The sequence below is a fragment of the Apis cerana genome, linkage group LG8 (genome assembly GCF_029169275.1).
Source record: "Apis cerana isolate GH-2021 linkage group LG8, AcerK_1.0, whole genome shotgun sequence".
Taxonomy (NCBI): Eukaryota; Metazoa; Arthropoda; class Insecta; order Hymenoptera; family Apidae; genus Apis; species Apis cerana.
The window spans coordinates 915,869-942,549 of NC_083859.1; the positions used below are offsets into that span (position 1 = coordinate 915,869).

At 33.7% G+C, this 26,681-nt stretch overlaps 1 protein-coding gene and 1 long non-coding RNA gene across 9 annotated transcripts in view; one reads left to right on the top strand and one right to left on the bottom strand.

Annotated features, from left to right (window-relative positions):
• LOC108000950 (disintegrin and metalloproteinase domain-containing protein 10-like) overlaps nt 1-17,054 on the top strand; it is a 212,526-nt gene extending 195,472 nt beyond the window's left edge. For 7 of the 8 annotated variants that reach the window (XM_062077793.1, XM_062077800.1, XM_062077794.1 and 4 more), the window contains 5 exons: nt 8,864-9,031; nt 11,263-11,390; nt 12,037-12,151; nt 12,300-12,434; nt 15,285-17,054. In XM_062077793.1, coding sequence (XP_061933777.1) covers nt 8,864-9,031; nt 11,263-11,390; nt 12,037-12,151; nt 12,300-12,434; nt 15,285-16,001 — 1,263 coding nt within the window. In that variant the 3' untranslated portion in view covers nt 16,002-17,054. The remainder of the gene's footprint in view (nt 1-8,863; nt 9,032-11,262; nt 11,391-12,036; nt 12,152-12,299; nt 12,435-15,284) is intronic. The other variant, XM_062077797.1, reaches the window with a different exon arrangement.
• Nucleotides 17,055-21,757: 4,703 nt separating this feature from the next.
• On the bottom strand, nt 21,758-24,425 carry LOC133666516 (uncharacterized). Its single transcript, XR_009830732.1, has 3 exons — nt 24,365-24,425; nt 22,287-23,215; nt 21,758-22,195 (listed from the first exon to the last, which is right to left on the bottom strand). It is a non-coding gene; the product is annotated as an uncharacterized LOC133666516 (long non-coding RNA).
• Nucleotides 24,426-26,681: the final 2,256 nt, after the last annotated feature.

Sequence of the window (26,681 nt, forward strand, 5' to 3'; positions counted from 1 at the left end):
TTTAAAAAATAACATCAACGTAAATTAAATTCCTCCATTTACAATCTATAAAACGTATATATCGTTCACGAACATTCCTATTTTTCTTAATTATCATCTCGCCAGCCAACCTTATTATTCTCCAAGTATCTTCCATATCGTTTTGTTAAACCAATCGTCTCGAGATAAAAGCCGAAACGAACACATCCATTCCTCCTACTCGTAGCATTGCTAATTGATAACAAGGCAGTTTCTATGTTTATTAACGTAATTAAACGCGGAACGTGTCGTTACACGTGGCTCGTCGCCGCGCATGAATCTCCAACTCCGCGTTAATCCAACCAGAGCGCGTCGTTTGTTCCATCGAACTCTTGGACCCCCTCCCCCCTATGTATATCGCGAGCGTCGCGATGATTAAACGGCGGATAACGAGTGCACGAAATCGAGACGTTCTCATAATTTATGCAAGCACGTACTTCGATGCTCCTTCGATCCCTCGAGCGCGTACATCGAAATCGAATGCGGGCGTAACTCGAGGGAGGATACTGTTCCATCGGCATTGATTTCGCGCGGAGGATCGTTCGGAGGAAGTTCGAGACATCGACAATTAACGTGATTAAATTCAAACGAGCGATCGAGTGAATACGACGAGGAAATATATTTGCAAAAAATTGCCAATCTCTTCTCTAAAAAATCAAGCGGACGGAATGAACAGTTTTAATAGATATAAAGAAAAATGTGAAAAGAAGTAGCAGGGATTAAATAATACATATTTGAATAATTCAAAGTAAGAAAAAGGAAGGAAGGGAATGAAACTACAAAGAAAAATATATATTTCACGAGATTCCAACGATTCAACGAGGAATGAAATAACAACAACGCGAGAATGGAAAGAAAAAGGAAAACGGGTAGGAGAAAGCATTAGTTAAATATTGAGCTTACACCCACCGGCTGAAAACACAACACAATAATGGCTCTCTGAATACAAGGCCATTCACCAAAGCACTTTTCTCGATGACGGTGTGCTTCGTGTTGGAAACTGCAATCTCGTACATGTACGATTCTTCGCGCTCCAACAAATTTACTCCATCACGAACCGCCATGAGTGAACTTGAGGGTTGTGAATTAGTTTCCAGCCTCTTCCAGTTCCCGGATATATTCCGTGTTATTATCGACAAGGTGCAAACACAGGATCGATTTAATTTTCGAGCGTATCGTCCTCCACTATCGATCAATTCTAATACTATTGTTTCAAGAAACGCGATCGAATTGAAATCAACACGTTATTGGTTTCTTCGTTCCTTCCGGGAAACTTCGGCGAGTTGGAGACGTTTGACTCTTTGCATTTAATCGAGAGAAGTTAGGAATTAGTGAATTTAATTTCACGAGGCAAGAGGAAATTATAAAAAGATAATTAAAACTATTTACGAAATTTGTACACGAATAGCTTTCAAACTATGCGACAAATCTATGAAAGATCTTGGAGAGATCTACGAGGAAAGTAATTCGACTTTAGATTTCTTTTTTCTTCTTCCTGCTTCATAATACACTATTGCCACTTTTAATTAATGCGCTAAACTTTGGAAATTTTTATTGCTGTAACGAGATTTCCAATCGTGGAGAAAAATTACACGGGTATTGTTCAACCGACTTGGTAATTGCTACGTTTTTTTTTTTTTTTTTTGTTCGTCTCCTTTTCGCGCACGGCTACTAATTATTACGCGTGGAAATCGTGAATAGACTGTAATTTAAAATACTTCGTTTCGACGTATTCAGCTTTTGTTTCGCGAGCTCGGGATTCATTATGTTCGAAGAATCGAATTCGAATTCGGATCCCAAGATTTTCCACCAAACAATCGAATGCAATTAGTTCTTTTTTTTTTTTTACGAATAATCATTTCCAGATCGAGATTGTCTTTAAGCAATCGGATAATCTCGAAGTAATGATGCATAAAAATTCTCAAAATCAATAATATTCGAATATCAACCAAGCGTATCACCGAGTAGCGTCAAAATATTTAAATTACAGTATTGTTGAATTTTTAAATTTCATACTTAAAACGCTAAAAAATTATTTCACGTGAAAATCATCGTATCTCGGGTAGAGCTCGTTAAATTTTATCATTGCACGCGTGGATTGCTAGCGTGCATGGCTTCCGATAAGCGGAAAGGGGCGGACGAAAAAATGAGAAGGATCACGAATCGAGATCTGGCGTGAGTCGAAGGGGGAGGGAAGCAAGTGAAAAACGAAAATACCAAAATGGCATCGTTCTCTCGGATGCATTAGGTGCACACGGAGAGAAGTACCAGATGCAAAACACGTAGATTCGTGAAACTTGGAGGACGTAGACGAATGGACGACGTTTTTTCCCCCTCTTCCTCCTCTCTCTCCTCTTTCCTCGAGTAAAGTTGAACGTGGAGGACAATAAACAAGGGGCGGGGCAGGCAGGGGGAGGGAGAAGAGAGAGGGAGGAAGCAAGGTGGTGGAAGTAAACTGTGGACATTAAGCTCGTAAGAGGAAGGGTGGAATAAGAATAGGAGGAGGAAAAAATTGAGAAAGATAACGAAGGAGGTGCGGGGTCGAGACTGATGAGGAAAAGAGTGGGATGGAGGGGGGTGGAGGAGGGGAAACGAGCTGCTAGTGAGGAAAGAAAACAGGGGGACGGTGCAAGAAGAAAGATAAATAGTCGGAGGAAAGGAAAACAACCGGGTACTAGAAAGATAAAGCGGAAAGAGCATGTTTGCGGGGATGGAAACACGTAGCTGCGGTATAAGGGGAAGGGTGCATTATTTTCAAACAGGATTCGAGGTCTCGAGATTATTAATAGGCGATGCATCCTCGCATTTTTCGTCCTTAGGTTATTAAAATATATGTTTTATTAATCGCGTTAGAGCGATAATTGGGAAATGATAACACTTGAGACACGATCATATAAATTCGATAATAATATTTTCTTTTTTTTTTTCTTTTTGCGAGAGAATTCGAAAAATAAAAGATTGATTAAAGAAAAAGGTTCCACTGAATTATTCGTGTAGGAATTTGTCAGAAATCAGGAAAGATCAACGCTGTATTCGATATAACTTGGAAGATTAAATAACAAACATTGAATAAGAAAACTGTTTTAAATTAAAAGTAGAAAATATATACAAGTGATACAACTCGAAAAGAAATATTACCGAACATTTCCAATATAAACTCATAATAATAAATCTCTCACAATATGTATATAAAAAAAAATTCATTTGAAAATTTTGATTAATACTTTGATTTAGGATCGTCATATATCGTACAAGTTGGAATTATTCCGAATAGTTTCGATAATGATGATGACTTGATAAGAGCTTCGACACAATCTATCGCATCGGGGAGAATATCTGTATCGAACAATCAATCTTTAATGAAGTTAACGATCTTGCTTTGAAATAATATTTCCTGTTAACGCGTCGCAGCAAAAGCTGATTATCGTCATCTTGTTTTGGCCCACAGGGAAGGAGAAATTATCGACGCGATCCTCGAAAACATTTGATGATGAATATGATCGAGAGATACATCTCGAGAGATTCAATTCTCCTTCAAAGCGATAACGCGACTTCCTTCGGTAAAATGAATCCATCTCTTGCGTTCTATTTCCAAAGCACATGGACAGGCACACATTTGCGTTTCAATCGTGACACCTATACACGTGGTTCATTTTCCTGTGGAAAATCTCACGGGATCATCATCTCTTATTCTTATTATCACGTCACGTGGAAAAAAACGCGACACTCTGAATAATATCGATGATGAATATCCGCGTCGTTCGTTTATTCGGCTTACCTCGTATTAAAATAGGATTAATTGCTTGAAATATTTATACGGATATATCGAATATCGATGAAAAATATGAAAATTTATACCTTTTGTTCCAAAAGAATTTTGAATGCATGCTCAATAATAGCTCAAAGTTGTTTTTAAATTTTTTTAAATTTTGTTAATCGTACCCGATAATCTGGTTAATCGAGAAACTATTACTAAAGCGAGACTTTATTATCCAGAGTGAACTTATAAAAAATATAAAATGAAACCGTATTCGATATTTAAGTACGATACGACATTTAAAAATTTAATAAATCGTCGAAAAGTATTAAATCTCTTTGACGAAATTTTCCTTTCGACCAAACAATTGGAAACGATCGTTCCGAAAATAGAAAAATAGAAAATAGAAAGATGGCGAGGCAATTATTTATACGTGGCGGATATCAAAGGGAATGAAATCTCTGTCGACCAGGGAAAATAGTTCAAGCTCCGGCAAACCGGATGAATTTCATCAAAGATGATTCGTATAATATCCTTGCTTCGTTAACCGCGACATTTCGTTACACCTGTAACGGCAATTACTTCAAGACGGAGTTTCACGATTTCCTTCTATTGTCGTGCCATCCGTCCCCTTCGAGCGGCAAGATTCTCCCCATTGAAAGTATTGAAATTCGATAAATTGATCCGTTTCACACCGTGTTATTACGTTTCGAGGGCCGAGATTCAGCGCGAGCGTAAGATTGCTGGCAAGAGAGCTTCTCAAATTTCATTATTACGTGTTCGCCGTACAAGTAAACGTCGATCCAAGTGTGAGTGCCGAATAGATTCGTGTATTACACGCCGGCAATAATCACTTCCGCTATTGTTCTCGGATCTTTGAGAAATCGTCAATAAGTGATAATACCAGGAATTCAATTTTTTTCTATTATATACTCGAACGAATAAACGAAAAATTATTGTAGAATATGTTTAAAGAACGTTTAATTTTAACGAATAATAAAAATAAACTGATGAAAACTCTAATCTTCCCGTCGCAAGAAATCTTGTACCCCTTAAACTACGAGCCAAATTAACAATGGCGAAACTCTCTGCTCAAATTATGATACACCAGATAAGACTTATCATCCCCTCGAATTAACAGGATGTACGATTACGTAAACACAGGGTGGAGCGTGGTGTGATGAAGCGATCCCAGGGAAGATATATTTCTCGACAACAACAATTTAAATTTCAACCCCCCCTCCCCTCGAAGAGATTGTAACCCTCGAAGATGAACTCGACGTCGAAACGATACCCCTTATCGTTTCTAATTAAGAATATATCCAGAGATAGGCGCGGGCCTAAATAAAAGGGGCGAGACTCTTGACATTGCCGGCACGGTCGAGGCATTAAGGCAAGTCCTAAATCTCGTTGGGAATTGCAGCTTCGCAGCCGTTTAGAGATAAGTCTTATCCCCCTCTGATTGAAAACGTTAATCGCCAAGTTGGAACGAGGCATTTCTATTCTCTATAGGAAGAGGCCAGGTATAAAGGGGCGCCGTCGGACTCTTAGAAAGGAAATTGAAAATCTTTTCGAATCTGTAATTGGCGAACCTCTTTTCTCTTCATCTTTCCGACATCATTCTTTCCTTTTCCTTTATTCCTCTTCTTCCCTTTTTTTTCACACCTTTATTTAGTAAATTACGTGGCGAGAGGAATCCCGGGGAAACCGTGCCAGGATTTTTCTGCCCGGTGTAATATTCTCTCATTCGGGCCGAATGCACTTTTCCATCGGGTTATTTATTTCCTGATATATGCACGCACACCGAGAATAACATCCACTTGCATCAGCATCGAATTTCTTCCCCCGCTCTCTCTCTCTCTCTCTCCGTGCCAATTCGTTGAACCGGAAAACGTATCAGACCGGGGAATCTTATTTTCCAAGCATCGGCTGCCGATCCCATGGGGGTATCCCTCTATCAGATATTCAAACCGTGGATCGTTCTTATCTGGACGTTAAGCGAAAATCATTCGATTCGCTTAAACGTTTCCCGCCCCCTCCCTCGATTTAATTAAATCGAAAATTGTCGAGCGACGAGATCCCCAATGCCCCTGCTGTTTCCCCGGTGCAACCAAGTTTCTCGATACGAGGAGATATCGGGGGAGACACGGGGGGAGGTGGTGTTTTTTTCCTCCTGATGAATCCTCATCGATTCGCATGGTTGTCGGATATTTTAAGAGGGAAATTTTTGGATGAAACGAACGGCACGATGATCGATCGATCGTTTGAATTTAGTTTTAATCTGTTAAATAATGGAGCAACAATATCGTGCGATACTATTGGAAGATAGAGCGTTTGTGAAAGAATCAGTTTTTGAAGAATCGATTTTAGAGGCAAAAAGGAAAGGAAAGGAAAGGAAAGTTGACACGTGATAATATCGAGACTTATTTATCGAGTTATGCGAGCAATTTAAATTTTAGATCAAGTGAGATGGAAACGGAACGAAGATTTTAACTCTAATTTAAATTTCTTGATAAGTAATTTACACGTAACTCAAATTATTTATTTCAACTTATAAAGCAAGTTTAAATTGTTTACAAGCGTTAATAAATAAGCTTCGATCTCTTTGTATACAGTTTTGTACTTGTCTTGGAATATTAAATATCATCATATATTAAATCAGTTCGTCCATTTGAATTTCGTGAAAATCGAAGGGCAAAGATTCTCTTTTCGAAATAGTCCAACCGGACTGCGAATTTCTTAGAAACTACGGCGGTACTTTTAAATTTTCCTCGCATCCGCCTGAGTGTTTCACGTGTAATTGCAGATACAGCAATTTCCCAGATGGAAAGCCGGGGATCTCGTAAAGTTGGTGGCGAGAAGTTGGTGGGAGGAGGAATCACGATTTCTCGAGCGAGCACAACGTCTTTAATGTACGGTTTAATCGCTGAAACGCTTTCGTAATATCGTGAAACGTTTGAAAAACCTCAACAACGACTCCCCGGAAAGATTTTTCGATCCTCCACGTCAAACGATACTCGATTTCTTCGAATATTTATCGAAACGGTTCCAAAGTTGTAAAGAAAATCGGGGTGAAAGTTTTCCAAGCGTGAAATCACGGTTTGGCAAACAGTTTGCGCCCTTCCCCTTCCCAAAACTACTTCTGCGCGTATCATCTCGACAAAGTCTGAAACTTCCGCTTTGCGTGCTCTTTGAATTCCATAAATATTCATTATTGCATGTACGTTCTGCCACAAATAGATTTCCGTGTATAACGATATAAATTGATAATTATATATTTTATACGCGTAAATCTGAAACACAGAATCTTAATGAAAAATTGATAACTGATGAAAGATTGGATTCGGATTAGATTCAATCCCATTAGACTTTGAATGAAATTTGAAACGTTTAGATTTTTGATACAAAGAACTTCGATGAAGAAATTTTTATAATATATACAAATTCTTGTCGCATAATTATATACGAAAGTAAACGTATATGTATTCCGTGACATAATATCGTTCAATATCGACGGCACTATAATCAATTCAAATATGTGCCTAATGTACCTATTAATCGTTCATTATTTGCCGGTTAATTTCGATTTATTTGTTTACTGTACGCTACCACGTGTCATTGACTGTATGCATATATAATAATTACAAGCTTGATCGAGCATTCAAACGTAACGATTTGTGGATTTCTGCAAAGATACATTAACTTATTAATACGAATATTATATTTCGAGTTTCGATATGATACGAGATGAACGTACGTACAGATCGATGTATCGGCAATGTTTGCGTGATACAACGGGAAATATCAAGAAGTCATGCGTGCACCAATCAACGTGCGACATCGAGCGAACCTTTTTTTTTTTGTACAACTATCGTAAATTTTATCGCGTTATATACTAGATAGGATGATCGATTACTAAAGTGCCGTTGTCCCAGGGATTCGTGTTCCAATATGTATGGGATCCAATACAAATTTCGCTTTTTCCGCGAATTTTCGATTGAAAGCGTGGCGAGCACAACAGAGCAATTAAAAAAATTGAAAAAGAAATTTCCGGAAAAAGGGATAAACAACAGTGAACCCCAATAACCGCGCAAATGAATTAGAAATAAAAATACGTGAAAAATAGTTTGAACGAATCTTCTCGAAGAAGAAACAAAGAGAGAGAGAGAGAGAGCTACAGCGAAATAGGAAAATTAAGAATTAAAAAGAGAAAGAAAGAAGGAGAAACAAAAATAAAACGAGAGGGAGGGTCTTGATATCGCATTGCCCCAAATTCTCGGGCGCGCACAACAATGTTGCCCATTGTTCTGTCCAGAAAATCGGTCGAAAAATCGAGATATTGTTCCCGGCCTCGCACAATACAGTGTGGAACGCGTTCCAACTGGATCGCGCATTATCATCGACACGAGTGGCGAAAATAAATTAACGAGCGCTACAAAGCGGCCGAGTTTAAAAAAAAAAACAACCGTGCGTTGCGCCAGACGGGTTGGTAAATCATGAATTTTCGATCGGACAAAGCCACGCGCGATCAACACCAATTATAAAATGGCAATTAATGGAAAATTGCAGGAAGACTGCTTCTTTTCGTCCCATTTTACTTTTCGAACAGCAAAACGCCGAGAAGAGGCGTTCACTTACCCTCAAAAAATTAACCAATGGAAAATCGAAGAAAGATCTTGCAATCGATCAACAACAACCCTTTGCCAGATCGTAACGTAAAAATAATCTTAAAGCGATTAAAGCAACTTCCCTATTTTACGATCTATCTATCGGAGTGTTTCGCGGTTACATTCCGGAGAAGATTTCCAAAGATCCGAAACCTATATCGTGGACAATATAGACGTTGAAAGCCGATATAAAAGCGTTCTCACAATGAGACTGCCCCCTTTTCAAAGCGGTGCACATCCATCGCGCGCGAACACACTCGTATTTCTCGACGAGCTGGAAAAAAAAAGAAGAAAATAAACGATCGAGGGTTACGTACACACGTTCCGCACAACTGGACACGCGTTTCTTTCGCGTCTGTTCCATATCTTGTGTGTACACGAGCAGCGGTGCGGCGTCGTTCATTCTCGCCATGTTTCCCAGGGTCCTTGCTGCACATCCGGTTGCACCCTGCGCAACGGCGATAAGTGCAGGGACGACAACGGTTGCAGAGACGCGAGCTTTTGCGACGGACGTAGCCCCCAGTGTCCGCCATCCATCAACAAGCCCAACAAGACCATATGCAACGAGGAATACGTCTGCTACATGGGGGTGAGTGTACATGCTTCCTGTACCGTTCTCTTGTTACACGTCATTCCTTTCCCATCCTGTGAATTTCCGCCTCCTCGGGACACCTTCGCAACAACAACGGGGTGGGTGGTGATGCAAAGTTCACGGGAAACGGTCGATTTCTCCGTCGAATTAACTCTGAGAATTATCGTGGAAATTTTTCCCCGCGATTTAGATCTTGGCCATAATGAAATTGCCGATTTTTACGCAAATGATCAGATGAATTGGTTGCGATGTGTTTACAATATTCGATTGAATCGATTCGTTTCGTCGAATCGTTTGGATCTTTATAAATTTAACGAGGGAAGAAATAAATTTTGAATCGTAGAATCCTCCTCTTGAATTGACGAGAGATTAACTTTGATCGAAAATTTTTAATGAAATTTCTCTCTCCTATCTGAAATCTAATAAAAAAATTCGCAAACTAGAATGATTACATCAACTTACAATTTCCTGTTGCGAAACTAGCCGCTCGTCTAGTTACTTATTCATCGAAGGCCAGCCATTTCCCGCGATTAACGCGAATCAATTACGCTACAATCACGTATCATTCGACGGCGCTCGACAACGAGAAGAAAAAAGAAACATTCATTCGAAATCAATAACCGAATAATTTACCAACAAATCCCCGATAATAATAAACCTTCTTTTTCCCTTTTGACAAGATATTTGCATTTAAATTTCCATTTCGTGGACGACTTTGGGAATAAATCCATAGAGAGAATCGAAAAACGAAACGACCAAATGCTCTCCTCAAGTATGGTTGGCTAGATTGGTTCTCGTTCTTGGGGAGAAAAATCCAGCGGAGAAACGATCTCGAAATGTGCGCGTGGTATTTTCCTACGCGCTTTGAAGCGTGGGGATTTAAGGCTTTGAAGGCTGGCGTGCACACGCACATCGAGGAATGAAATATCCTTCGGATCGAGTGCGATAGTGCATTCATTTGTCGTTCGAAATCTCGAGAGGCATTCCTTGCTCGCATCTTCGATCGGATGAATCCCCGTGTGCCGAGAATTACGAATTAGCTTTTTCACTAAATTTCAACTTTCCAAATTAATTCCACGGGGAAGAAGAATATATGGAGGAGATGTGGAACGGATGGTTTTCGAAATTCGAGGGAATGAAATTAAAGGGATCGGTCAATTTTGATCGGAAATTTTTGTATAATGGCCAATTTCGATTTAATTTTCTTTCGGTTATCGTACGGATAGTGGTTAAATTTCTAACCATTATTCCTATCTACGAGGTATAACGTATCTCAACGTCGTTATTTTGACGTTAAATCACTATTCGAATAGAAATTCCAATGATCGTAAAATTTGAGAAATAATGCTCGTACCAATTCATCCAATTTATCCTGAACCTGAATTTTGATAAAATCGCCAACCGAGAAATTAACAGATAGATCGACTTCGAGCCAAGTTTACCTTCTTGGTTTACGAAACGAACATCGAACAGCGGGCAACGGTGATAACGGCGCAAGGTTATTTCCTCTAGTTCCAGTTCGAGTAGAAACATTGGATTACAGCCAGCCAAGCTGAAAACGCGTTTCAGGCCGCACACGTGCAACAATTCGACAGTACGCATCGGCAGCTACGAATCGATACTCCCGAAATACTGGCTTTCTAATCTGCAAGTACAATAACGAGCCGAGATGGGACGAGTCAGCTGCCGTTTGCAATTTGCTTTGCCGTTGCGTTTTCGAACGACGCTCGTTCTTACCACGTGCTACGTAATGATGCACGTTTTCCAAGAAATAACAAAAGATTTAATTCCCACGATACTTTGCGAGAATATTTTTATACGTGCCTTCTGAAACACGTTCCCCTTCCAAAGATTTATTCGCGTTTCGATATCCAATAATTCTTCGATTCTCTGGTCTATGATTTAGTAATCCTTGCTTGTCGTTCAAGATTGTACGAGATGTTCAAATGAGAATTATGAGTGGCATGTCTCACAAGGGGTTGAAGTTATACATGTATTATGACGAAGAAATACATTTTGCATTTTCCTTATTGGTCGCTGTTCTGATAAACACAATTTCTAACGTAATTACGTCTCGTTTACACAGAGAAACGACGAAAGGAGGAAACCGGATATCCCCAATTGTTTATCCTTCTTCAAAGATCCCCTCCACTGGGAAATTACCTCGTATTTAGAGGTTTATTCCAGTAGTAGGCTGACACTTTATCGGTCTGTCGCATTGCTTGCAGGAATGTACCGGGAGCATTTGCCTGGCTTACGGATTGGAATCCTGTCAGTGCATCGCGGGACCCGACGATCCCCCGACCAAAAGCTGCGAACTCTGCTGTAAATTGGCAGGAGAGGATCAACCATGCCTGTGAGAGACGATCGCCTCTACGATACGCGCCAATGTTCCTCTCGTTTCAATTATCCTCTTTTGCTAGGGAGAAACTTTTACTAGGGAAATAAATAATTCGAGGAGATTCGACGACATCGATCGGTCAACCCTTCGAGCGTTCCATACTCAAATCATCTCTTCAAAATTTTCCAAATTCATTAAGAGGAGTCCGTAAGAGGAGCGCGAAACGAAAAGCAACTTGTCTATTTTCCTCGAATGGAATAAATTAACTATTGATTTCAAGCCAAAAGTTCAAACAATACGAATTTGTGTATCTAATGATGTATTCTGATACTTGGAAAAACTATCATCGCATTTATATTATTATTTTATAAATTTGAAATATCGAAAAGATCATTTTTTGATTTGTTTGACTTTGTCTCAACGATCCTCTTGGATAAAAAGTTTCCTCCTCGCTTTTATACCGATAAACGCTCAAAGGGTTAATACGATAAATTCTTTCGCCTTGGATTTTTAACTTGCCGAATCTTCATCCGCGTGAATCCATATTTCGTTTCTCATCTTCTATTCCCTCATCCGCGCAACGAAAAAAAACTCGAGGGGAAACGGGATTGTTAGCGAAGCTCGTCGAGCAAACGGGCATTGAGAAGTCCTCTCTTTGCAGATCATCGTTCGCATGGAATTCAGCGCCTTACGATATTCCTGACATGCTGTCGAAACCAGGCACGCCATGCAACGATTACAATGGCTATTGCGACGTCTTCCAAAGATGTCGAGAGGTAATACAACCGATCCCTCTTTTCTCCGCGTTTCTCATCTCGTGTCACCTCTGTTGGATGAAACAGGGAACAGTTTTCCATTTATACCTTATCCCGTTATCGATCTTAATTACGCAACGTTTAACTCGTCAAATTTTAATTCGTCAAGGTGGATCCCAGCGGACCGTTGGCAACTCTGAGAAGGCTACTCTTGTCGGACGCCAGCCTAGCAAGCTTCCAACGATGGATGATCGATCGCTGGTACATCGTTGCAGCAATTATCCTCCTCTTACTTTTGATCTTGGTAAGTTTTCATTTCCAATGTTTCCAGTTCAATTTTTTTTTTTTTATTTCGAACAACGAGGAGAGTTCTTTTTTTTTAATCATTAATATTGAAGAGGTTAGGAAACAATACTCGGGGCGGGGATGATATTTCAAGAGTATCGGTTTCGGATAATCAAGACAAAAATGTCGAACAGAGTTATAAAACTGACGTTTTAATTTTTATCATTAGAAGCGTTTGCGAATCTTTTTTTGGTAATAATGAAACAAAAACTAAATTTGTAAATTTGATTGCAATATCAATTTTTAAACTACGAAATGTAGGTAACCGGTCCTCAGTCGGTCCGTTAATTTTGATCGGGGAAACTGTAATAATAAACTTAAACGAATGATCTTCGATTATAAAAATTTGAACCAATCGAAAAAAGGGGGAATTTTTAAAAATAATCCACCGTTTTTCTCGATCAATTTTTATCTCTTTCGATTTATAAATTTATAAATTTGAATAAATTCTCCAAAGGTATTTCTTAACAGCTCGTATTTTTAACTAGTTAAAAATATACGTATCTCGACGGGGCACGGAATGTAGCGATATGTTCAGTACTGCAAAAGTACCGTTGACGTATCGAATACCGACGCAAATCCAATTACTCGTCCTGTCAATTAAAATTTGTACATATGCATAAAAAAAACACGGCAACAGTTGCGCGTTCCCGTTCCAATGGAAAATATGTTGCGAGCATCACGCGGGGAAATACGATTCAATTACATCGATGTTTTTGTTCTGTAAACCCGTAAAAGCGCACAGATATTTCTATGGCAAATAATAATCAGTTCGTTTAATTTCGATCCGGATGCACGCACGAGTGTTCATTATTGAAAAAAAAAAAAAAAAAAAAGAAAGGAAGAAAGAAAAAAAAATTGCACGGTAAACATTAAAATTTACTGAAATATATTATTAACGAGTACGCTCGATCGAGAGATACGAATTCTCAATTTGTTCATTTTCTTTCCCCCTCGGTTTATTTAAAAAAAAAAAGTTTAATTTCTATTCGAATTTCATGTGAACACATAAAAAAACGAATATAATATATAGATATATGTATATTTTTCGCAGGGATGATTGAAAATAACACCGTTTCTCCCCGAAAAAAGGGAGACTATTGGAAGAAAGAAAAAATTCCATTTCGTTTGATCGAATTGAACGTAAATTGAAAATATTTATATCCGTATTGGTCTCTTATTAACAAGATGTCGGAACAATTTCTTTTTCAAATCGCGTATTATGCGACGTATATGTAATATAAATAAACGTACGTTAAATGGAGAAAGTTGTACTTGCAGGTAGAGAATAATCCCAGCTTAAGTTGATCTCAAACTTTCTATTACTTGCCGACAAAAGGATTTATACAAAACGCATTTTTCACGAGTATTTCTTCGTCATCCCATTTTTAAAATCATCCACCATGAAACGAAGCTAGCAAAGATTAAGATCCTAAGATGAAAGAGATTAAAAATATTAATTTTATATACTTCTTTATATAATCCAAAAATGAAATCAACAAAATTACCGATCAATCTAAAGAAACGTACGACGGTATATTAAAAAGATTTTCAGTTCCTCGAATCTTGCTCAAATATCGCGGAAATATTAAAGAATATCGATTTTCTATACTTTCTCTCTCTCTCTCTCTCTTTTTTTAATATCTTTCGATTGAATAAACATGAAATATACTCCAGCTGATTAAAAGTTTTACATATTTAGTATTCTAATTAGTACCACCACTGCTTATCCGAGATTGGATTAGATTAAAATTGGATTATTATATTATACCCCGCAAAGGATTCGATGAGGGAGAAAGATCGTTTCCACGATGATTGAATTCGAAGATCGACCACATGAATATTTATAGTCGTTTCTGCACTTAAAATACATCGACCTGATGAACACTATGTAATGGATCCGAGTTTTTCTTCCCCCGTTTTTCTAATTTTATACCCTACCATTATTCTATAAATAGAAATGAAACGTATCGCAACTCTGGGAAAATAAGAAAAGAAGAAAAGAGAAGAATGAGGTGATTAACGAAGGTATCGAGTGAAATATATATATATTGTAAATTCAATTCTACGCAAGTTGGCCAACTTCCGGGCCACGACGGCCGCCAAAGCAGGCGGAAATTCATCCGGAGATAGGTTTAAAGTAGCGGCGGTAAAGCACGAAACCGCCACGAATTATATTATAAACCATATCCCGTGGGAACTTCCGTATAATCCAACCGCAAACTTTTTCCCCGCCAATGTAACGAATATAATCTGTCAACCTCTGTCTCTTCCCTCGTCTTTCCATCTGTCTCGGATATCGTTTGTCAACTTTATCGTCGTAAATTAATACAGTGGCGCATCTTGAGATATCTCTATATATAAATAGACAGTTCGCTTCGAAATCAATCTTACTAATACAATCTTTAAACGTAATTATATTCGAGATGAATTAAATTTCCATAAGGTTTATTTCCTGTGATTTTCCTTTTTCAATTAAATATCGCTTCCGTTTCTCTCATACAAAAGCGTTTGCGAGACTTGAAAATGTGAGGTTAAATAAAATTGATTCGATAATTGATGTGAAGCTTGATCTCGAAGGTCTTTGCCATTTAGGGAGCTATTTCTGTACACACTCGTGAATAATCTTCAGAAAATTGATTCTATTAAAGATAATTATTTTATTCGTGTTATATTCATCTTCCAAAAATATCCCACGAATATATATATATCAACACCTCGTGTATTTTCCCGGCTCGCGGGATCCAATTAAATCGCGAACGACCACGGGATTTCTTCGCTGAAAAACCGCTTTATTTTCATGCCACAGGCGTTCCTGGCGTATTTCCTGGCCAAACGACGGGACGACCGTGCAAGGAAAACTGGAGGCGAGGCGAGAAACACGGGAGGCGAGGAGGCGACGACGAGGGGGCGCTCGTCCGTGCGGAAGATACGATCTATGGACATTTGGTGGGTGAAAAGGAGGATCGTCGAGGCTATGAAGAGCATCGCGTCTCCTCGTCTCTGGAAGAGGGATGCCCCCTCGGGGGGTGGCACGTTCCTCGCAAGGATTTCTCGACTGGTGGCCAGAGATTCGGCGAGCAGCGCGTCGTCCGAGGAGGAGCAATGCTCGAACGAGGTGGAGAAGTTGTGCAAGAATGGCGGTGACAAAACGAGAGTGGGGAGGGTGAAAGGTGAAAAGGAGAGCGTGCAGAAGCGAAGGGAGAAAAGGGCAGTGGGGGAGGAGGAAGTGAACGTTTGGAGGCGAGTTTGCTCGCTGCTCGTTGGGAATCGGGGCGCGCATTCCTCTCCTGCGAGGAGAAAATCGAGCAACAACAGTGAATCGGCGCGCGGCCCCGGTTGGAGGAGGAGCGTTCAAGTGGAGAGGCTGTGCACAGGTTCTAAGGTGATCGTGAAATCTTGTAGGAGAAGTGACAGATGCCAAACCGAACCTCTGGTGATACCAGACACTCCGGATACTCCTTGCGAGGTGTCAGAGATGAGATGTCAAACGTCGGATTTGACCGTATTGCTCTCCGATAGTTAGTTTCCAAGAGAAAGATCGCGTTCTGTGAATACTCGCAAGTTCCTTCGTTATATTTTTGCTTGGGAAAAAATATCGTTCGATAGGATTCGGTGTTTGGGTTCGAACATGATGACAAACGAAATTTTATTCGTCGCTCGTTTACAGCTTTCGATCGATTATTCGATGATTGTTCGTTAATTGTTTTCGTTGATCGTTGCTCGATACTCGTTTTAAAATTAAGAGGATATGGAAGCAATGGATTCGTTTAATTACACGAATTTTTATTGCAAATAAAATTTAATATTTGAATATTTCCCATCTTCGATGCGACGTCTCTCTCTCTCTCTCGTGATAATATTGTTTCTTTTGAATCTTTTATTTGAGATTCAAATTCAATGTATTAATTAAATTTTGATGGAGCCATATATTATTCATTTATTATTTGTCCAAACAACGATGTTAAATATTTAATTGCGTTAAATATTAATTACGTCAAATATTAGTTTATATTTAATATTTCATTTCGTTAATTTATGTATTGTTATTTAATATTTTATATTTTTCCGTTAATTCATCTATTATAAATATATATCATTCGTTCGATAACAAATTTCATAATCATATGAAAAATAATTTTTCAAACTCATGCAAATATATCTCTGTCTTCTTGTAATATTCATTTCAATTTCGAATGATGTTACGTGTTTAACATTCCCACGCAAAACATTCATCGAGTGGACTATGTAATTTTGTTTCAAAAAGACAATACTTTTACGATTAATCAAAGATATCTATAAAACTGCGAAAAATAACATTTTTGTGAAACTTTTGGTATGTAAATATTGTACAGAATCTTATACCGCTGTCATTGTAGACTACATTTTAGAATAAGATATGCGGCAAGGTTTGCGAAATCGAATGAATTCTTGTAATTCATTTTAAACAGCTCTTCAAAGATAGAAGCGGACCAAAGATAGATGGAAAATTATCCAACGCTGAACTTCGTAGACTCGTGTATATACAAGTGACCGATTGTTATTGTATAATAAATCGTATGTTATCATTCATTATTAACCCGCGTCAACTCATCTATTGTACCTATCATTTGTCAACTATACGGGGTAAGTCAATTAATTTTATTATTAAACAAAGTATAAACAAACAATGCAAATAATGCGAGAAGTGATAAAAACTGAAACATCAATGCCATCTATAGAATGTCGTTTAAAACACATATCGACAAGAAGAGCAAATAACAAGAGAAGGATAGAAAAAGAACCAGAATTGACTACCAGCATCATCTTCTGAATGTTAAAGATATATCGTGGATAAAACAGACTTATATAATCGAAACATAATCCATAAACAAGATACGGAATATGCATGATATCTAATGAGATTAACATCTCACTCTCGAAAAAAAATGTTTCGAATTAATAACAATAAAATGCTCATTGCAAACAAATTATAACATCATAACTTCTTAAAAAAATTAGGATGTTATAAATAATTCAATAAAACTTAATAATAATTAAAAAATAATCGCGTTCGCAGTCAATTAGCTCATATTATTTGCTATAAAATTCATAATTGTATTATATGATATAATTATGAATTGTAGAGTACATAATAATAATTTTACAAATCTCATTGGCTTAGAAATTGCTGCGAATTAGAGACCTTAACCATTCACCCTCCTCTTGCGCAAAAATTTATTTCAAATCAATGATAAATCTTCCTTTTGGTGTACGTTTCCAAAACATTTCAAATTTTCATTTTGCAATACAAACAACAAAAGGGATTCTAAGGAAAACCGACACGATAAGCTACATCTGAAAGTAAGATTGAAATATTTTAATGTAACGTATATAATTTTAAATGAGACATATATACATATGACACATATAAAAATACATATGCAAACACATATATTTCATATCAATATTTTATACGTTCATTGCCATGAGAATATAAAATATTGATAATTTAAAATAAACCAAAAAAGAGAACAAAAAATAAATATATTTCATATAGACTTATACTTATTTTATTGACCACTATCAGTCTTAATATCGCCACTAAATACCATTAATTACCATTAACATTACCATTAATTATGCATGCAGTTACAAATTCTATTTTAAGCAACTTTTTTACAGCAATTCTACAAGCCAACTACTAATATTATAACAATTTCATAAACTCTTCATTAATTAAATATCCTTAGAAATATGTTAATTCTAAATGTAATTAATCATACTTCCTAAGGATTCAAAATACAAACATAAGTCTGCAATTATTTTCTTATACAATAATACAAAGACTTATTTACAGATAGACGAATTTATTTACAAAAAATTTTCAATAAAACCAAAAGAATTATTAATTATTAGTTTTTAATAGTTAGTAATTAATAATTATCAAATATATGTATTTCTCATTTAATTCTACACTCAATTCACATTCATTCCACACTCATTAAATTAATCTTCGATACAAAGAATTAGTAAAAATTCTTTATAAAATATAAGTTACTACAATAATTTTTTATATATTTCATTTCATATATCGCGTAGAAACTCATATTTGTTAAAATTTTTATTAATCTTTTGTGATCTTATATTTATCACTATTTACATCTTAATCTTATCTTTCTAATATTATACAAAAACAACAAATATACAAATAAATTTTTCGATCATACTTTAATCCCAACATAGATAGAATCTAAATGTTTTCTTACTGCCTTTCTTAATACTCGAAATACCTATGAGCTATCTATCTACCTATATAAAAATCTAAGATTTGTTTAGCCGCCTCTCCTATAGATAGATATCGATACTATTAAGGAAAGGAAAAGGAAAAGGGAAAAGAATATTATACGAAATATGCATCTTCTTTGACCCCGATAGTTTCTGAAACAAATTAAACTATGCAAATAATTAATAAAATTCCATAAGATATTAATTAGTGATAAATAGAAATAATACATTTTCTTGAAATATGTAATTGGTGTTTTTTAGCGTACCTGAAACAAACTGATTTAAAGAATTAGTATAATAATTAAAAAAAAAAGAACAAAAAGACAATTAATTGATCTGTAAATTTTACATATGAACATTCACCACCATTGATTGCAAAAAATATAGTAAAAAGAAATTAAAGAAAAAAAAAGAAAAGAATCTAGTAGCCAGAAGGGCTACTATAATAAAAATATCTTCCACTCGATATGAACCCGAACAAAAACCGCGAGTGGAATGTTCATTTTATATCGCAACGTTAACAAACTAATCTCTTTTTTAAAAATCAAACGCGATGAGTGCTTTAATGTATTTACGATATTATTAAATTTACAAATGATAAAAAAAATATAAAAAAAACAAAATATTCGTGAAACTCAATTATTTACGCAACACTACTCTATGCACTCGAATTTAAATAATGACGCAACTAATGACGCAAAATCCAGTGCAGTCTCCTTAATGACTGCTGTCGTACAACCACCCTTGTAGCTTTTTTAGCCACTTAAGGTGATTCAGGAACAGGAATATTTCCACAATCTTAGTGGAAGAAATTTGGGCATTCGATATTCGCAACACTACTTGAAAAAACGCGATTATTTGTCAACGCAACATTACTATTTAAAACAAATTTAATTTAATCAAATTAAATCGTTATTTCTGCATAATTAAAAAGCTATTATCAATTAAAAATAAAGAATTTAATAACAAGTGATATAAAATATAATATTATTTTATAAGGAACTGTAACAATTTATAATAAAAAAAAATCGCGATATATCATGTTATATAATTCGCAACATTAATATAAACGCGATTCTCATTTTACGCAACACTAATGCAAACGCGAAATTTAAAACGCAACTCTAATTCAACCCGTTATTAATCAATCGCAACACTAATAAGAAATCGCGATGCCCATAACTGAATCTGGACGATGGGCCGGCATGCAAATCGGCCAGACAACACAAACAATTACTACATATACTAAAACGAGCACAATGACAAAATAGTAACAATGACTTCCCATTCTTTGGACCCGAAACAGATCCAAAAAATGAGAAGCCATTCGTTGCAGCCCTCTTCGCGACAGTTTGTCGAGGCCTCTTCGGTCTTCCTCCTTCGAGCGCAATGCTCGCTGAAACTTAAATCTAGGCTCGAGATTTACTGATCGCAAATCAAAGAAAAAAAGAAAAAAAAAGGCTAAGTCGCGGAAGCTAAATGCACATGGACGACTAACGATCATAATGATCGTCCGTCGTACACATGCAGAATCTCGAGCGCAACGTTCGTTTCGAATTTATCTCGCGACCACGACCGCGGGAATTCGAAAAATCGGTGAATAAAGCTAAATACGAATGGCATGCTCCATTCGTATTTGCAGCTTCATTCTCGATTTTTCAAATTATATTTCCTGAAACAAGTTGTCACGCGAAAACGCACCTACCCGACCAGAGACTGTGACAACTTGTCCGGCCCTACCTACTTATAATTAACAGACATACCAGAAGTATACTACCTATCCTACCTAGCCCTATATTTACAAAATGGCAAAACAGGCACACCAACACATTCATTCCACGATTTTCACACATAATACTCGGGCGCAAAAGCCTACACTAGGGAAAGCGTCCCGGGACGCCTCCGACACCCGAGCTTGGCATACTACTTGCACGCTCTAACTTTACGTACCATTTTCCTGAAATCGATTGACGATGGCTAGCGATCATTGCGTAAAACGCGGTAAAAACACATGTACATGTCAATTTTAATTATATTTATTAATGAAATGCTCTTTTTAAGGAAATTAAATCGTCATTATCGTAATTTAAAAATAAGAATTATAATACTGCGTATAAATTATTATTGGAAAATACCGAGATTAATCGTGAATATTTCAAATTATAATATTCAAATTATAATATATCTACATGGAATGATAAACGGAACGACGCAATTCCACAGCCTAACCACATACACACATAATGTGGAAACTACATCGTGCACGATACACTAACGCATCGTCAATCGCGAAAAATTTTTTATTAGCTTATAAACTAAAATCATCATGTCCATTGCCTCTCTCTCACACAAGTAGCACTTGGGCACGTGAATGAGATCCTGGCAACAGACATGGAAAGGGTTAAACCTGAAAATCCTGAACTAAAAAAAAATATTAGTGCAAATCTAACGGGCTAAAATTATATTACTTTATTTCAATTTTTACTAAATCATTTATTCTTATTTAAATTTAATGAATTATTGAATTGTTAATTTTATTAAAAAATAAAAATATAAATTTATATGTCATAATTAATAATAAAAAATAATTGACTCTAAATGGAATATTAATGAAAACAACCTCAAGCGATCTCTTCATCAGAGCATATGTTCGAAAATGAAAAAACAATATACAAAACTTTTTGCTCTGATTCAGAAATCTACTTGTCGCGAAATATCTTCTTGCACATAACATTTCATATATATAAATATATATATTTTTTTTATATAAAAAATAAAATATATCAAATCATATTTAAATTCATAGCAATAAAATTAATATAAGCAAATAATAAAATATCACGATGAAAAATTGAAAACTATTATCGCATTAATGATAATATGAATTTTATTACTGTATAATCGAAATTTTTACCCATTATATAACGAAATCGGAGGACATCCGATTTCTTCACTATAAGGGATTTAATTAAAATCAATTCAACACTTTTTATTTATTCGAATATTTATTTTTATTCATAAATGTTCGATTCATATAGTTTATTTAACTTTCATTTTACAAATGATTATCGAAACATTTTTCAACTCAAAAAACGATCAAACTAATTATTTCTATCATTCATATTAATAATACTAAAATAACTAGACATATTATATCATATTAACTATCAATATCATCTTAAACGCGACGTGCAAGAAGATCTATCCTGCTCTAATAAATAAAACACAAAGAAAGAAATGTTACTATTCACGGATATGATGAATACCCGTGGTCATTGTGCTCGTGCAAAAATCTATGTATACAACCAATCACCCGTGTCGATTAGGACCTTTCGTCCTACGACATGATTGAGTGACCAGAGGAACATAAATGCATGCGACTTACCAATAGATGCGAAGCATTTACACTGTCATGGCCCAAAATGTCATCATTACGAAGAAGTGGAAACTGCACTAACAAAACATGAAAAATTATAATTAAAACACAATAATGATTATTTGCAACTATTTGAAAAAGTTGAACTGGAAAATATATAATAATTACCTCTTCGCGTGGTGGATGATTGCCTCATTCCTTCGAGAAACACTGACTCTACCCTGTACGAAAACGAATATTTAAAAAAATAAAATAAAAAATACAAAACTACCATCGCGTCGATTTAAAACATAGGCGACGAACAAACACTGACTCTAATTTCGCGAATAATTATGATGATTTAATTGAAGTTATTGCGCACTAAAATACTTAAAAAACTATTACGGAGCAAACACTGATTCTACAGATCGCATTGCACGCAATCAAAAATATTTTTTAAATTGAAATCCGATAGAAATTATTCCTTCGAGAAGCACTGACTCTACCCTGTACCGCAAACGAATATTAAAAATAAAAAAACAATAAAAATAAAATATTATTAACATGTCCGTTTAATTTCGACGAATAAACACTGACTCTAATTTCTCGATTGTAATAACTATTACGAAACAAACACTGAATCTATCGATCGCATTGCGCGCGATCACAAAAATTGTCTGAAAATAAAGATGTATTATTATGGGGAAAAGGAGGAGATGAAATTATATGGAAAAAGAAGTAAAATATTTTTTCCATATTTCTTCTTTTTTTTTTCTATTAAATATTTATTTCAGAAAAAATTACTATTTTTACTATGGATTGTCAATTTTTTATAAATAAAATTTTATAAATAAAAAACTTCGTATACAAAAACGTAGAATATATATTATTATTAATTTAAAACTATTAATAATTGTGGTGAATGTTCATTATAAATATACATTATAATATACTCTGAAATTAGTATAAAAAGTATAAAAATATATAAAAAACGATCGAATAAAAATAGAATAAGTACATACGATACGCAAGTGAAATATCAAACTTCTTCAAAAATGATGGCGTCCATATTGGAATTTTTCCCGCCTTTCAAGTTAGACCAGTAATCGAGTAATAATCTGTGTAAAAAAAAAATAAGAATTTTAAAATATATATATGAAATTAAATAAAATAAAATTAATCGATCACACATTAAAAATAAAACAAGATTCGAACACAAATTCCATCTTAGAAATGCATACGTATGAATTAATCATAATTCTAACCCTCAAATGAATGAATAAAGAATAACGAACTATTCAACTATCGAAAGATTGCAATTATAGAAATAAATTATCATATTCGATAAAGAATACGTTTTTTTTATCGAATAATAATGCACGAATTATAAATAATATACACTTATAAAAGAAATTATGCACGTTCTATGTAACGAAAAAATCACACACCTCAAGGAGTAATAAAGTTTCTAATAACTACTGAATATCGATAGTAGAATGCACGCAATGTCACTATTTCGATTATCGAATTAATCAAGCGATCCAAGATGCGCGCGCAGGAATTCGGCAGGTCGAAACGTGTCGAAACCTGTCGAAACTTGTCGAAACATGTCGTGGCTGACAAAAAACGCAAATCCTCAAATACTTGGAAGAACGATATTATGAAAACAAATAATGTGCCTGGAGCATTGAACGAAAAGGAAAAAAATACATAAACATTGGAAAGAGACGTGTTTAGATACGAAATACGATATAAAATACGTATTATCGATATGATACGTATTACGTATATAATAAAATAAAATTGATTTTATATATTCGTTTCAATATGAATAAAAAGATTATAAAAAATTATTCTAAATAAATTAATTTTAATTTATTTTGATAAATTTATTCATTAATAGATATATTAACTATTATATTATCAATGATAAATCGACATGTGTCCATATTATAAACCATTTTTCAAATTTTCAAACTATCGCGAAAATTGAACGAATGAATTTCAAAATTTCAAAATCATAAAAAAATAAGTAAAACGAATATATGAAAAAACTATATTAAGATGACGCAGTAAGTGAATTCGAATCGCGATTCAACGAAGACACGAAATACCGGTAATCTCGACGGAAAAGATTGACGGAAAAAAACCAAAATAATTGAAAATAATAATTAATTTCGATATTTCAGTAATAAATAAATTGTTAAATGAACGAAAATGATAATAATTTATGAATTCGATGATAAAATATGATCAAAATTACTTACTGCGTAGTAGAATTTTTGAAGCTGATTGAGACGACACATCCTCACACGCTGACTTTCCACGATAGACTGACGCCACCCGCCAAAATTTTCTTACCAACTTTCTGATTGGCTGACATTCTAACGTTAATTCGATAATCGAAATCGCACAGAAAATTGTATAATATATTTTATTTATTCTAATTAATAATATTAATAGTGAAATATTAATATATTTATGTATTATTAAATTTTAATTTATTATTTATTTATTTCATTTATATATTTATACATTTTTTTATTAATTAATTTATTTGTTACTATATTTATCGATTATCGATTTATCGAATTTATTTATTGAATTATTTATTTTTTTAATGATTTATTTCTAAACTTTTTTTATCAATTTCATTAAATTATTCATTTATGTATATATAAAATTAATTTTTTATTAATTTATCATTTTGTATATAATTATTTATAAATTTATTTCTGCATGATATAATTGTTTATATTACTTATTTATCCATTTGTCCAATGATGTATTCATATATATTTTATAGATTTTTTGTTCTATTCGTTCAATTTATATATGAATTTATTCATTTATTTGATTATTTCTATATTTATTTATTCATTTAGTCAATAACATATACGTAGATTTCATTGTTATATTAAATTTATATTAAAATATCCATTTAGACATTTCATTTATTTATTTATTTAATTTATTTATATTTTTTTTCATATATTTTGTTTTATATATTTGCTCATTTTTTTATTTTGTTTATTTATGTACACATCTCATTATTTATTAATTATTTTCATATTTTATTTAATTCTTTATACATTTATTCATTTATTTGATTACTGAATTATTTGTAAATTATTTTTATTTATTAATGAATTTATCAATTTATCTATTTAATAACAGCTTTATGTATTTAATTATTTATATATTTTTATTTTTTATTTTATTTTTTACTTTATTTATTTATTGACTTATTTGTAATCATTTCTATTTTTATTTGTATAATAATATATTTATTTATTTGTTCTTTCATTTATTTATTTGATTTATTTATTTATTTATATATTTGTTTAATGATATATTTATAGATTTCTTTTTTCTGTTCATTTAAATGTATTCAATTTATTTATTTATTAACTTATTTATTCATTCCTGCATTCAAACGATTTTAATTAAGATATATTCATTCCTTCATTTTATAATGATTTACTTGTATATTTTTGTGTTTTGTTTGTTTATATGTATGCACTGAATTATTTATTTATTTCTGTCTTTATATTGTTAATTATATATTTATTAATTTAATATTCTGTTATTTAATCATTTGAATTAATTATACACTTTTTTTATAAATACTTATCATACTAATTTAGTTTATTTATTTACATAGTTAATTACATAAATATAGACACTTTTTAGTGATATAAATGCATAAAAAAGATTATAAAGATATCTACTAAATGAAAAAGTAAAGAAATAAATATATAAATCAACAAAACAAGAAACTTTACAGAGAAATGTACAAATAAGTCATTAATCAAATAAGTAAATAACTGTATAGATAATAGAATAAATTAATACAAGAATAAATTAATATTTTAATCCATATAAAAATGAACAAAATTGTACAAATAAATTAATAAACAAATGAATAAATACAAGAATGAATATAGATGATAACATATATAATAAATATAAGATATATATATATGACAATATATGACAATATATATATATCTTATATATATATTATTATATATGTTATCATCTATATTCATTCTTGTATTTATTCAATAGAAGACAATAGAAGAAATATATAAAGAAATAAATAATTCAGTATAAACATAAATGAATGAAACAAAAGAGTTTACTATATTTTTCTCAGATTTTTTAGTTTCTAAAAAGTTATTAAAATAAATATATCAATGAATAGTTAATAGAATTAAAAAAATAAATAAAGAAATTAAAATAATTAAAGAAATAAGTAAATAAGAAAATAAATAAAGAAAAATTTGATAGATACATTGATAAACAAATTAAAGAAGATTACAAATAAATTTGTAGACTTAGAATACTGAATATAGAATATGAAGTTACTGAATATATATAAGTAAATAATATAAGTAAATAAATACATAAAAATGCTAATAAATAAATAAATATGTATTTATAAATGAAAAATGCAAAAAACTTTATAAATTATTCTATATTTCCAAATAAATGAATAAATATATAAATACTTAAATAACTGAAAGAATAAATAAAAAAATATATCAATGCATACATAAATAAATAAAATAAAAAAATCTA